Source organism: Mobula hypostoma, chromosome 9 (assembly GCF_963921235.1).
Source record: "Mobula hypostoma chromosome 9, sMobHyp1.1, whole genome shotgun sequence".
Lineage (NCBI taxonomy): Eukaryota > Metazoa > Chordata > Chondrichthyes > Myliobatiformes > Myliobatidae > Mobula > Mobula hypostoma.
This window is the reverse complement of record NC_086105.1, coordinates 147,244,982-147,260,194: the sequence shown is the minus strand read 5'-3', so window position 1 is coordinate 147,260,194 and position 15,213 is coordinate 147,244,982. Positions and strand designations below refer to the sequence as shown.

At 41.6% G+C, this 15,213-nt stretch overlaps 1 protein-coding gene across 1 annotated transcript in view; it reads left to right on the top strand.

Annotated features, from left to right (window-relative positions):
- The window catches only part of cyth3a (cytohesin 3a), a 118,944-nt gene that overhangs the window by 66,061 nt on the left and 37,670 nt on the right, over nt 1-15,213 (top strand). The window contains exons 2-4 of the mRNA XM_063059390.1: nt 3,492-3,574; nt 7,772-7,836; nt 14,497-14,563. Coding sequence (XP_062915460.1) covers nt 3,492-3,574; nt 7,772-7,836; nt 14,497-14,563 — 215 coding nt within the window. The remainder of the gene's footprint in view (nt 1-3,491; nt 3,575-7,771; nt 7,837-14,496; nt 14,564-15,213) is intronic.

Sequence of the window (15,213 nt, the reverse complement as noted above, 5' to 3'; positions counted from 1 at the left end):
GTCAAAAATGGCTGCCAGCTTTGCTGTGATACCAACTCATATTCTCAGTATTAGTTATTTACTTTCTTATTATTTGTACAACTTGTCTTCTTTCGGTTGTCAGTATTTGATGTGCACAGGTTTTCATAAGTTTATTGTATTTCTTTATTTTCCTATAAATGCCTGCAAGAAAATGAGTCTCAAGGTAGTACCTTGATAAGAAATTGAGCAACAGCTTCTTCAACCAGGTTATGAGACTAATGCAAACAACAGGAATTCTGCAGATGCTGGAAATTCAAGCAACATACATAAAAGTTGCTGGTGAACGCAGCCTGACGAAGGGTCTCAGCCTGAAACGTCGACTGCACCTCTTCCTAGAGATGCTGCCTGGCCTGCTGCGTCCACCAGCAACTTTTATGTATGAGACTAATGAATACAGTACCCTGCCACCACTGAAGTCTCATCACTAGGATAGCGGGCTGCTTCCTGTACTGTGTGTGCTGTGCACGACATGTACTTTGTATTATATTTTATTAACTAATTTGTGGTAACATTTTGTTTTATGTGTTGTGCCTGATATCTGTTTTGGGTGCACTGTGGTCTGGAGGAACACTGTTTCGTTTGATTGTATATACGTACAGTCAGATGATAATAAATTTGAACTTGAGCTTCAAACATCAGTAAGGTCCAGAGTTTTTGGATCTTGGTGGTTGTTGGTTGAACTTGGTGCCTTGTGACTATGGTGACAGAAAGAGGATAGCTACTGGCAGCCCCCTTTCATTGTGGCGACGATTGTTGGAAATCGGTAGCAGCTCCTCATTTGAACGTTGCTCATATCTCTGGCAGCGCTTGGCTACAGTGCAAGTGGGGCTGAAGCTATGCAATGGACTATCGGTGCTGTAGCCATCATAGGTATAAGAGAATCTGCAGATGCTGGAAATCCACAAGATGCTGGAGGAACTTCACTGGCCTCAACACTGAACAGTTCCCACAACCTGCGGACTCACCTTAAGGACTCTTCATCTCATGTTCTCAATATTTATTGCTTATTTATTTATTATTATTACTTTGTTCATAGCTTTTCTTCTTTTTCTATTTTCACATTTTGTTGTCTTTTGCACATTGATTGTTTATCTGTCTTGTTGAGTGCAGTCTTCCATTGATTCTATTGTGTTTTTTTGTATTTACTGTGAAGGCCCACAAAAATGAATATTGTATATTGTGACATATGTATTTTGATAATAAATTTTCCTTGAACTTTGAAGGCAGGCAGCATCTATAGAGGGGAATAAACAGTTGAGACTCTTCATCAGGATTTGATGAAGGGTCTTTACCCCAGACCTATCTAACTTCTTATTTATTTGATAAATTAAATAGAATAGAGGTCAGGCAGCATTTGGGGAGAGAGAGAAGTTGGCAATTTTCTCCCTACAGGTGGTACCTGGCCTCTCGACCCTCTATGTCTTGAAGGAGTGACTGGTAAACATCCCTAGTAAAAGGACAGAGCAGCTCTGGCTTCCACCATTTCCCATATTTTTGGATTTTATTTCAGAATAAAATCTGGATTTATTGAGGAGTCTTGGCCCGAAGCATTGACTGCTTATTACCGTCCATAAGTGCTGCCTGACCTGCTGATTTCCTCTGGCATTTTGTGTGTTGCTTAAAATTTCCAGCATCTGCAGAATCTCTTGTTTTTATGTAAATAATTATAGGGTGCAGTATAAGGTGTTATCTATCATCTGCCAGTTTGCACTACTCCCCCTCCACCCACCTACTTGTTCTGGCTTCTTCCCCTTTGTTTTCCAGTCCTGTTTTTTAAAAAAATGCATTTAGCGATACAAGGTGGAGTAGGTCCTTCTGGCCCATTGAATGCCGCCCCAGCAACCCCACAACCCCCTGCTTTAACCCTAACCTAATCACGCGATAATTTACAACGACCAATTAACCTACCTGGTATGTTTTTGGATGGTGGGAGGCAACCGGAGCACTCGGAACACCCATGCGTTCCATGGGAGATGTACAGAAACTCTTCACGGCACCAGAATTGAATTTCGAAACACCTCAAGCTGTAATAACATCATACTAATCACTACGCTGATGAAGGGGTCTCGGCCTGAAACGTCAGCTCTTTATTCCCCTTCATGCTCCCTGACTTGCAGAGTTCCTCTAGCATCTTGTGTGTATGTGTTGAATCAGAACTCTAGCATTAGTTCTCTCAATATCCTACTCCAGCCTGGAGCTTTGGGAGGAGGACGATTGTCTACAGCCAATAAAAGAAAAAAATTAATGTTGGATGGTAATGCAGAGAGACTGCAGATGCTGAAAATTTTGAGCAACGCACACAAAATATTGGAGGAACTCAGCATCTATAGACTGTTGGGTGGCGCAATCGGTACATGAAAGGTCTGCTGTCCATTTCCCATTACAGATGCTGCCTGATGGGCTGAGTTCCTCCATCTTCTAGCTTGTTGTCCTAGATTCCAACATTTGCAGTTTCTTGTTCTCCACTCTGTACTTTGAGCTTGCATTGTTACATAACTTAAAGTCAGACAGTTTTTGAGTTCCTGGGATGTGTGTGGTGCAGGGAAGGCCAAGCACTCAGTGTTCACTCTTGAACTGAGTGCTTGGAAGGGGTTAAGGGTCTGCTGCATTGGGCATCTAGAGCAGGAGTTCCCCATCTTTTTTTATGCCCTAGACCCCTACCATTAACTGAGGGGTCTATGGGCCTTAGGTTGGGAACCCCAGATCCTTCCATCCTCAAAAGGACATCAGTCAATCAGCTGAGTCTAAGCAGCTTTTTATTCCAGATTTATTAAATTTAAATCCCCTAACTGGCAAGGTGGGATTTGAACTCGTGTCCTAATGAACACATGGCATGGTAGTGTAGCGGTTAGCATAACACTTTACAGAGTTGGATGTATGATTGAGGTTCAGATCCCACCGCTGTGTGTAAGGAACTTTTATGTTCTCCACGTGACCGTGTGAGTTTCCTTTGGATGCTCCAGTTTCTTTCCACATTCCAAAGATGTGCAAGTTAGGGTTAGTATGTTATGGGCATGCTGTGTTGGCGCCAGAAGCATGGCGACACTTGCGGGCTACTCCCAAAACATCCTTGATGCAAACAGCACATTTCACTGTATGTCTTGATGTACATGTGACAAATGAAGCTAAACTTTAACCTTTGATCTTTAATCACAAGTCCAAAACTCTGGATGCTAATAAGCTTAAACTGTAATTTGGAAAGTATATTGAACAATAACTTCTTTGAAGTAACGACCATGTGATGAGATTTGATTGCCTTCCAAGACGATACCTGCCTAACAGTTGTAAAAAAAACATTGCAACACTAAATACTTTTTCAATATACAAATGATAGGTTGGATAAATTCTCATAAACACAGGTGCATATAATTGAAGAGTATATTTATTTACAGTCTGTGTGTTATTATTTCAAATTTAAAGTGTACTTCAGTTGTTTAAAATGCACTCATCTGTAATAACTCCATTTACAGTGCCAGCAGAGCTATCTGTTGAAGAGAGGGAGGAGCTGGAGAACATAAGACGAAGGAAGAAGGAGCTGATGGCTGACATTGAGGTGAGTCGTCTTAGCTTGACTTTTGCTCATGGTCAAATCTCGGGAGTCTCTTCCATCTCTGAGATAACCTTTCCTCCTTCAAATGTAACCTCCAGTACGTCCTTCGCTCACTCCTATTGATTGCGATTATACCTGTTTAGTTGGTTGGACCTGAATTAGCTGAAGATCTTCCTTTTAAGCTGAGCATTATACCTGCCTCTTCGACGCAAGCTGTGGAGGCTAAGTCATTGGGTATATTTAAAGCAGAGATTCATAGATTCTTAATTGGTAAGTGGGGTAATGGTTACCCCACTTACCAAGAGAAAGCAGGAGAATGGGGTTGAAAAAAGTCATCCATGATTAAATGACAAAACAGACTTGATGGGCTGAATGGCCTAATTTGCTTCTATATATTAGTTGTAACTTATTCAGTTGTCTTTTAGAAATATCTTCTGGCTCAGTGCTGATAACTCCATTTCTGATCAAGCTCTGAGCTGTAAAGCTCAGTCATGTAAGGAAGCATAACATTTTCTGATTCTATATTTTAATTGGCTCTGTTTCACCATTCTCTCACTTTGATTAGACTCAGTTTACTTCTATTGATCTTAAGGCATGAGTCTCCCTGATATTTCTACTGTGAACAGGAAAAATGATGCAAAATGAATGAGATTATTCATTGTGGATATTTGCGTGTACTTTTGGAGATGATTATGTAGCTGTGGTTGGGTGATACCAGCGTAGGACTTTCGGCATTCTACAGGCCACCTTTCTCGAGAGATTTTTGATCTTAAGTTTAGTCTCACTTTATGCACATACAATTAACCTATGTATATAAGCTATCTTATGTATTTATGTAATACTTTGTGGAGAGCGAAGGGAATGATAAGGCACAGGTCATTCACTGCAACCAAGGAAGACCCCAGTTTGTGATGACTACTGGCAGCAGTGGACCCAGACATCCGAAGTCGAGAGAGTGGTGCTGCCCCAGTGCACTTTAAAAACTCTCCCGCACAGGTCTGTTGTCATTGTTGGATGAGACAAACAACCAACATGTGTATTTATATTTACTATGTTTTTTTATTGTTGCCTTCTATATCTTATTGTGTTTTTCTTGTGCTGCATTGGAACTGGAGCAACAATTATTTTGTTCTCCTTTACTCTTGTCTACTGGAAATGGCATTAAACAATCCAGAATCTTGAAGCTACATGTTTGAATAAGTTGCAATTGATTGTGAAGTATATCCAGATCGACAAGCGTAGCTTAATTGGGCTTGTGCTTTGGCTCTCTGTCTCTGTGGCAACCGCACTTACAAAGATATTCACAGAGGATTGTAATTTATTTGAAGTGACAGTATCAGCATTTTTATGTCTGGCGTGTGTAGGATATTTGCATTTTTTTTGCAAATCCTGTTTTCAAAATGTGCACAGAGCAACACAACTCATTTGAGTCACAGGTCAGTTATGACCCACGATGATGTTTATTTAATATGCATTTGGAACATGGGTGAAGCTGTCAAAGCCTCTTTTATTGACAGTTCCTAAGCTGGTGGTGGGAGTTTTCCCTTTTGAACAGTTGCAGGTCTTGTTGATATTGCTCTGTGAATGGTTAATGTCAGTACTTGCTAAGTGGCACGGTGGCAGAATGGTTAGCACAACTTTTTACAGTACCAGTGACCCGGGTTCAATTCTCGCTGCTGCCCATAAGGAGTTTGTACATTCTCCTCATGACCTTGTGGGTTTCCTCTGGGTGCTCTGGTTTCCTCCCACGGTCCAAAGATGTACTGGTTGGTAGGTTAATAGGTCATTATAAATTATCCTGCGATTAGGCTAGGGTTAAATAGGGGGATTGCTGGGTAGTGTGGCTCGAAGGGCTGGAAGGGCCTCTTCCATTCTGTAGCCTAATAAATAAAAAAGTAAATAACTCAATCCATAGTGCATGTAGGCTTATTTATGCTATAAAAAATTATGACTTTTTCCCAATGGGGTGTACTTAATTAGCAGAGATAATTTCATTTCCAAAATGGGTGTATATTTCTCCATGGAATCATATCCCTCATTAAAATTACTCTTCTGCCTGTTGATTAATTAACTTGTCTGAATTTTCATGAAGCCTTTATAAGACATAGGAGCAGAATTAGACTTTTGACTCATCGAGTCTGCTCTGCCATTCAGTCATGGCTGATTTATTATCCCTCTCAACCCCAATTCTCCTGCCTTTTCACTATAACTTTTGATGGCTTTACTATTCTGAAGGGCATCTACCTCCAGCTAGCAACCTCCACTTACAATATAACTTATGACTTGGTCCACAGCCGCGTGTGGCTTTGAATTCCATGGATTCACAACCTCTGGCTAAAGAAATCCTCCTCATCTGAAATTTATTGTTGACTGTTTCTATCATTACCTACTCATTGTGGGGGTGCGGTAGGGGTGTCAGAAACCATTCTAGGCTTTGAACAATCTTTGTTTTAAGCACTGTTGTTTTTTTAATGTATGTTGCATGCAGTACACTTCATGCAATACATTTGTGTATTCTCCTACGCTATAACACAAATCCAAAGCAACTTTTACAAGGTACTTAAGTTGTAGGTATTCCGTTATTTGTTGATATACACTAAACTGCCATTTCCATTATAACACACACTAAATGCTGGAAGAACTCAGCAGGTCAGGCAGCGTCTATGGAAAGGAATAAACAGTCAACGTTTTGGGCCAAGACCTTTCATCAGAAAATGATCCTGACAGAGAGTCTCGGCTTAAAACGTTGACAGCATTTTGTCTGTGTGTTGCTCTGGATTTCCAGCATCTGCAAAACCTCTTGTGTTTAGGACAAATAAACTCTTCTCAGGCTTCCAGCTGGGTACAGGTATCATAATAACTGACGTTTTGATAACAAACTCTGCCTTGAAGAAGATGGTAGAGTTTGTCATTGAAACGTTGGTTATAATTGATACTTGCGCCTAGCTGGAAGCCTGAGAAGAGTTTATTTGTCATATATGCCAGGAAAGCACTAGGTCCCTTTTTCTCTTGTGTTTATGTTTGCCATTTCCATTGCAGCCTTTCTGTAAAATAGGAAAGAAGTTGGAATCCACTGTTTTTTGGTGGGTCTACAATTCTTAAAGGTGCAAATTGTGACTCCCAAGCCACCAGTTCTCACTGAGAAAATAATTGAAGAATGACAGACACAAAATGCTGGAGGAGTTCAGGTTAGGCCGCACTTGTAGGGAGGAATAAAAAGCTAACTTTTTGGGCTGCGACCCTTCATTAGGGCTACGAATGAAGGGGGAAGAAGCCAGAACTAAAAGGTGGGGGGATGGGGAGGAGTACAAGCTGGCAGGGTACAGGTGAGACCAGGTGGGTGGGTGGGGGAGGGGGATGAAGTGAGAAGCTGGGAGATGATAGGTCACAAAGGTAAGGGCTGAACAAAAAGGAATCTGATAGGAGAGGAGAGTGGACCATAGGAGAGGGGGAATGAGGAGGGGCACCTGAAGGAGATGATAGGGCAAATGAGGAGAGGAGAAGGGGTAAGAGGGGAGTCAGAATGGGGAATGGAAAAAGAGGAACGGGAGGGGGGGAGAAATTACCAACCTACCTCCCCCACCCACCTACTTTCCCCTTCACCTGGTTTCACCTGTCACCTTCTAGCTTGTATTCCTACCCCCCCCCCGCCCCCACCTTCTTATTCTGGCTTCTTCCCCTTTCCTTTTCAGTCCTGATAAACAATCTTGGTCCAAAATGTCGACTGTTATGTCTTTGCATAGATGCTGCCTGACCTGCTGAGTTCCTCCAGCATCTTGTGTGTGTATTGCCCTGGATTTCCAGCATCTGCAAAACCTCTTGTGTTTATAACTTGTAGAGTGTAATGCATCTAAATTATTCGCCTGAAATAAATTCTTGGTATTTCCCTCTTCTTATGTTGTCACATTGTTGTACAATGCTCCTAATTTTATCCTGGGAGAGGAGGTTTGCATTTCCCCTGGGGAGATAGAGGAGGGGTGTGATTTATTTTGTGGTATTGTCTGTCTACAGCTGCTTGCCACATGACTACTATTTGCTCTATTGGATTTTGCATTTCATCAGTGACTTCATTTTCAGAGGCGTCGGGATTCTTTTTTAGAATTATACTTTCTGGAAGTGTGTGCTCATTGTAATTTCCTGGCTTTTGAGCTGTGTTGCACAATTGCATTCCAAGTATTAATATTAGTTTTTTTTAAACAGAGGTTGAAAGACGAGATTGCAGAAGTAATGAGTGAGATTGAGACTCTTACATGCACAGATGAAAGGTGAGTTGCCATTCATGCCTAATTCTTAAGTTAAAAAAATCTGTTTTAAAAATTGAGTTAAGTAGGACTTTGGCGTGTACACACGTCAGTACGTTTGTAAAGTAAACATAAAAATAAATGCTTTTTAAATCTCTGAAATACTGTGGCTTTGGTAATATTTTACTGGACAGATTGAACCAATTTCCCCCTCTTCTATTTCACAAATATAAATTGAATTAAGTTTAATGTTTTTACAGGGAAAAGTATTCTGTTTCTGTAAAAAAAATTAACGTCTACAATTTTTGTTCAGCTGTGGGAAGCTTCTAACTATTGTAATGTATATTGTAATTTATCTTAATGTGCTGTATAAGTATGTAGGCGACCTGGAATTGTGGAATGTAATTATTTCTTTCACTAATGATTAGCACTTGGTGTTTAATGCTGGCGTGTATTGCTGGATCTCCAAGTATTTCCCCTCAATAATGATTCAGGTCAGAGGGAAATAACACTCAGTACAGCAATTATCTTTAGCTATAACATTAACTGTAGTGAGGTTATGTTTCTCAATTGCTTGCAATTATGTAGAGCAGTTGCCATAGTGAGATGTGCTAGGGTACTTCATGAGAATATATTCGATACTGAGCCACAACAAAATGTTAATACTGATTATATGAAGCTTAGAGTCATAGAACAATGCAGCATTGAGGCCCTTCGGCCCAACCAATCAATGCCAACCACCCAGCTATTCCCAATTTCCTGCATTCTGCTATTAAACCTCCAAATCCCATCCCTCCATGTTCCCTTCTAAGTGCTTCTTAAATTATACTATTATACCTGTCAGAGTATTTTTAAAATAAAGCTCGCTACCAGACCTCAAGTGGCGAATCGTTTATTTTAGCATATTATGGAGAGTCCATGTGTGGAACTCAGAGCTACAATGGAGAAGTTTGTGTTTCTATGTAGTAGCAGAAACCAGCCCCTGTTAGAAATGCAAAGAGTTTTTTGTGGCTCATCCCTCTACCTTTACCTTGTGCAACTGTGTAAGGAGTATCAGTGCTTCACACAATGACCTTAGTTATGTAGGTAGACAATTTAATTAAAAGAAAGTGCAGGATGTTCCAGGGGATATAAAAATGTAGCAATAGACAAAGCACTTTTAACACTATATTCGAAATTTTCTTTCACAATACCTATCTCAACCACTTCCTCTGGCAGCTTATTGCATATATTTGCAGCTCAAGTTAACCCTTGGGTCCCCTTTAAATCTTTCCCCTTTCATTCTAAACCTGCACTCCCTAGTTTTGGACTGTCCCACTCTGGGGAAGAGACTGTTACCATCCACCTTATAAAGTTTTATATGGTTGCCCCTCATTCTCCTACATTCCAAGGAACAAAGCCTAGCCTGACTAATTTCTCCATATATCTCACACTCTCATGTCCTGGCAACATCCTTGTAAACCTTCTTAGTGCTCTTTCCAGTTTAACCCTGTCTTTCCCATAACAGGATGACCGAAACTGTAAAGCTTGTACAAAACCTTTGAGAATATCTTTGAGGAAAGAGGGGGTGAGTTCTGACAGAATGCCAGTGATGGAATGATTGAAATGTAGAGTGAAGGTCAAAGTAAATTTTTTATCAAAGTACGAATATATCACCATCCACTACCTTGAGATTCATTTTCTTGTATGGATTTCAGGGAAATAAAGAAGTACAATAGAATTTATGAAAAATTATACATAAAGACTGACAAACAATCAATGCGCAAAAGTTCAAAGTAAATTTATATGTGTTACCATATACAACCCTGAGATTCATTTTTGTGCGGGCATACTCAATAAACGAGAGCCATAATAGAATCAATCAAAGATGGCACCCAACAGGGTGACAAACAACCAATGTATAAAAAACAACAAACTGTGCAAATACAAAAAGAAAGAAATAATAATAATAATAAATAAGCAATACGTATTGAGAATATGAGATCAAGAGTCCTTGAAGGTGAGTCCATAGGTTGTGGGAACAGTTCAGTGATGGACCAGGTGAATTTGAATGAAGTTATTCCCACTGATTCAAGAATCTGATGATTGAAGGGCAAGAACTGTTCCTGAACCTGGTGGTGTGAGTCCTGAGGCGCCTGTACCTTCTTCCTGATGGCAGCAATAAGAAGAGAGCATGACCTGGGTGGTGCATCTATTGAGATTTGTAAGAGTCTTTGCTGGTGTACCAAAGCTTTCAGCATTCTCAGGGAACAAGTAGTCAAGATTCCGGTTGATCTCGATTTCTGCCTTTTGGATTTAGGGAGATGAAAAGCTGTTAGGCTCCTTTACGTAGGTCAAATTTGCCAAAATGCTATTAAATTATTAAATTCTATTAAAATATTCCCCCAGCGTGGGTAGGAGGAGTTTGCTGACCACAGTGAATTGATTTGAACAGAAAATTGAGGAAACAAATACAGAAACTGTAGGGCAAAGAGGGTTGGTTTCTGTTGCCGGCTTCTGCTCTTTGCTTTGCCTGAGAAGCAGCTTGTACTGCTCCCCCTGTCTTCTCCTTCTTATCCCGGCTTCTGCCCCTTTCCTTTTCAGTCCTGATGAGGGGTCTTGTCCTGAAACATCCGCTGTTTATTCCCCTTCATAGATGCTGCCTGACTTGCTGAGTTCCTTCAGCACTTTGTGTATGTTGCTCAGTGAAGTGCATTTTAATTTTGAGATGCTTTCAGTTTTACATTGCTTTGCTGCTACTGAGCTGAGGGATCTTGAGTTTCATCTGCTGGTCTGACAAGCATACGATGCAGGGACTCACTGATTTTTGATTCCTAGTCTGTGATATTCATGTCCTGGTTGCTCTAAGCCAGGGGTTCCCAACCTGGGGTCCACGGACCCCTTGGTTAATGGTGGGAGTCCATGGCATAAAAAAGGTTGTTCTAAGCCACTGTTGTGGAGATGAGAGTCCAAAGAAATGGAGGGAATACCTTTAAACCCACACCTAGACACACTGCACCCAGACATAAGGCACTGACTCATTCTCCAAGCTGTGCAGATTCCCAGCAAAATTGAAACAGTAACTGTTATCTAATTCAGAGAAATTTCATCATTCAGCTTATATGAATTGGGTTCCATCAGTTTTGTAATGTTGATTTATAAAGAGCTAGTTTAGGCTCTGTAGAATTATACCCAACACTGTCAATGCAACCTTCTGTTTCCTTTCCTCACTGTATAATAACAGAATCAGAATCAGGTGTATTATCACTGACATATGTTGTGAAATTTGCTGCCTTGTGGCAGCAGTACAGTGCAATATATTAAAAAAATTACTATAAGGTACAATAAAAAATGTATAAAAATATAAATAGAGCAAAAAATCAATAGTGAGGTGGTGTTCATGGACCATTCAGAAATCTGATGGCAGAGAGGAAGAAACCGTTCCTAAAACATTGAGTATGAATCTTCAGGTTCTAGTACCTCCGCCCCGATGCTAGCAATGAGACAGGGGTATATCCTGAGTAGTGAAAGTCCTCCTTGCGTCATGGCCTTTTGAAGATATCCTCGGTGGTGGGGAGGCTAGTGCTCATGATGGATCTGGCTGAGTCTACAACCTTCTGTAACTTTTTTTTCATCCTGTGCACTGGAGTCTCCATACCAGACGGTGATGATGCAACCAGTTAGACTCTCTCTACGGTAATCTGTAGAAATTTGCTCAAGTCTTTGATGGCATACCAAATCTTCTCAAACTCCTAATGATTGATAGAAGCTGGCATGTCCTCTTTGTGATTGCATCAAAGTGTTTGGCTCTGGATCGATCCTCTGAGCTGTTGACACCCAGGAACTTGAAGCTGCTCACCGTTTCCACTGCGGAACCCAAAGGGGACTGGCGTGTGTTCCCTCAATTTCCCCTTCCTGAAGTCCACCATCAGTTCCTTTGTTGTGCTGACATAGAGTGCAAACTTGAGTGCAACACGACTCATTCAGCTGATCTACTGTACTGTGTAAAAGTTTGGGGCACATATATGTACAGTAGCTAGGGTGCCTAAGACTTTTGCACAGTACTTTAGTAGTTTTGTGTATTACACTGTACTGCTTACGCAAACAAAACAGATCATGACTTGAGTGATGATAAACCTGATTGTGATATGGGTCTCTATTGTGGACTGAGAGTGGGAAGGAGCAGGGAGAGGGGAATCATAGTTGGGAAAAGGGAGACGGAAGGGAGTGGGAAGCACCTGAGAGACGTTCTGTAATGATCAATAAACCAATTGTTTGGAATAAAATGACCGTGCCTCGTGTCTCAGGGCTGGGTGTGTCTGAACCCACACCATTCCCTGCCCCGGCACTCCCTCTATGCCACCTATCCCACACCCCTTCTGCGGCACTTTAACCTCGATCTCCTCAACATCCTTTGCTCCCGCCAGATTTACAAACTCACTCTCCACTCCATGTTGACAAATATAGTACAGTGCAAAAGACTTAGGCACCCTAGCTATATATTTGTGCCCAAGACTTTTGCGGAGTACTGCACATCACTCCTGTATGCTTCCTCATCACTATCTGGGATTATGCAAACAGCATTTATGTCATTGGTGAATTTATAGATGGTGTTTGAGCTGTGCCCAAGCACATTCATGAGCAAATAGATCAGTGGGCTAAACATGAGGATTGTGTTCTTTGTGAGTGAGGAGGACATGTTATTTCTGATCCACACTGACTATATTCTCCTCTTGAGGAAGTCAAGGATACTCTTGCAGAGGGAAGTACAGAGGCCCAGGTTTTGGAGTTTGTTGATTGGTACTGAGGGTATGATGTGTTGAATGCTGAGCTATTATTAAGGTTCTCCTGAAAGATAACTTCCCCTTTAGCATCTGGCAGTGCACTTTGATAATTTTATTGTTGTCAGTATGGAACTATATTTTGAGGGTGTTATCTTTTATAAAAGGAAGGTTTAAAACAAAATCGAAGCCCTGAAGGGCAACACAGACAAAAATGCTGGAGGAATTCAGCAGGTCAGGCAGCATCTATGGAGAGGAAAGAACAGTTGATGTTTCAGGCCAGTATTAGAAGAATGTATTTTGTATTATGTCTTATATCTTCCAATGTCTTATCTTGAAGCATCTTTTGGGTCTTGGCTCAAACATCGACTGTTTATTTCCCTCCATAGAACCTGCCTAACTTGCTGAGTTCCTTCAGCATTTTGTGTGTGTTTGCAGTGTTGCAAGATCTCTTGTGTTTATGCTTCATGAATGTAACGTCATTCCTTCAACTAACACACATCAAAGTTGCTGGTGAACGCAGCAGGCCAGGCAGCATCTCTAGGAAGAGGTACAGTCGATGTTTCAGGCCGAGACCCTTCCTCAGGACTAACTGAAAGAAGAGCTAGTAAGAGATTTGAAAGTAGGAGGGGGAGGGGGAGATCCAAAATGATAGGAGAAGACAGGAGGGGGAGGGATGGAGCCAAGAGCTGGACAGGTGATAGGCAAAAGGAATATGAGAGGATCATGGGACAGGAGGCCCAGGGAGAAGGAAAAGAGGGAGGGGGGAAGCCCAGAGGATGGGCAGATAACTGTAATTTTGTGGTAATATTGGATGCTTTGAGGGCCTCAGAAAGTGGAGTGAAGAGCAGTTCTGGGTCTTAATGGTCCTGACTGGAATTGGACTGTTTTTCAATAATCACGTGTGTCTACTGTGGAAATATCAGAGAGTGACCTTGCTTGTAGAATCAAACAAGTTTAACAAAAAAAAGGAAGACGTAGAGTGGAGGGAAGGTGTGTGGCACATTTTCTACCTCATGTGGCTACATTATCTCAACATGTATTGATGCTATCACAGTTGGGTATTAAAACTGAATGATTGGACACTGGGGAGTCCTGAGATCTGAGTGAGTAACTCCAGTGGCTTCAAGCCGTGGTTTATTGGGGTAGAGGACTGTGAGCCTTTCTGTTGAATATTTTCTTTTCTGATGAAAGATTGCAGATGCGGAGAAAATTTACGAGAATATTACCAGGACTTGAAGGCCTGAGTTATAAGAAAAGGTTGAATAAGTTTGGACTTTATTCCCTGGATTGTAGGAGAATGAGGAGAGATGTGATAGAGGTATACAAAATTATGAGTGGTATAAAGAGGGTAAATGCAAGGAGGCTTTTTCCACTGAGGTTGGGTGAGACTAGATCTAAAGGTGAAGGGTTAACAATTGAAGGTGAAATATTTAAGGGGAACCTGAGGGGGAACTTGGATAAGTGCAAGCATGGCGGGGGGGGGGTGCTTGGAGGGCTATAGTTCATGTGTAGGTGATGGGGCCAGACATAATAGAAGTTTGCCATGGAGTAGATGGGTCAAAAGGCCTGCTTGTACTCTGTAATGCTCAATGATTCTATAATTCCCAAAAAAGCCAGTAAGATTTGATTGAGAGAGTGATTTTCACAAGCTGAAAGTGATGTAGTCCTAGTACTGACCAGCTCTTTGAGAGATGAGTGACCCTGCACATTCCCAGCCATAACATGCTATGTTCATGATTTCTATCTCAGCAACACGCCCCCACCACCTAATGCACTATTGTGAACGCCACCACCAATCACAACCTGGTTTCATGTCCTCATAACCTCTATTGTGGGTCAGTCTTTCAGGCTGATCAACAAGTGTTGAAGTGAACTCATAAGAGGTGGAATTAATACAATTCTTTTGTGATTTCATTCACAGTAAAACAAGCCAAAGGAATAAACAAATGGCGATGGGACGAAAGAAATTCAATATGGATCCCAAAAAGGTAAGAGCAATTTCTCATGGATGGGCAGTCCTTACTGCCTGTTATACCTCTGGCATTTAGGGCAGCAATTAAGGTCCTCCATCTCTGGGGGTGTTCAGGGCTTCCTTCATCATGTCAGTGGCTTCCTCTCGGTTTTCACTACTGTCAATCTTGCAAGTCCCGGGTAGAGACTCAGGAATACCATTGCACTCAGATGTAGGAGAATTCTTCAATCCTGTTTTTGTAATAATTTGTTTTACCAGTAAGGGTTGTTAGCCCTGAGCTGAATCCCTGAACCTGGAGGACTGTTGTATCACTTAGTCTGTCTTCCATCCTTTGACCTGTTTGGCATGGGTGACCCTACCAAGAGCCAAAGCAAAAAGCCCTGACTCCAGCCAACATAGCTCTCCAGGTCACTGAGGCATACGAACCTTCAAACCAGACAATGTCATGGTCCACTTGGAGGATGAATGGACAATAGCCTGAGACATTAACACAAACAAAATGCTGGAAGAGCTGAGCAGGTCAGGCAGCATCAGGAGAGGAATAAACTGTTGACATTTAGGGCCGAGACCCTTCTTCAGGGCATCACCTTGAGTTCTGGTGAAGGTTCTCAGCCCAAAGTGTCAGCTGTTTGTTCCCCTCCATAGATGCTGCCTGACCTGCTGAGT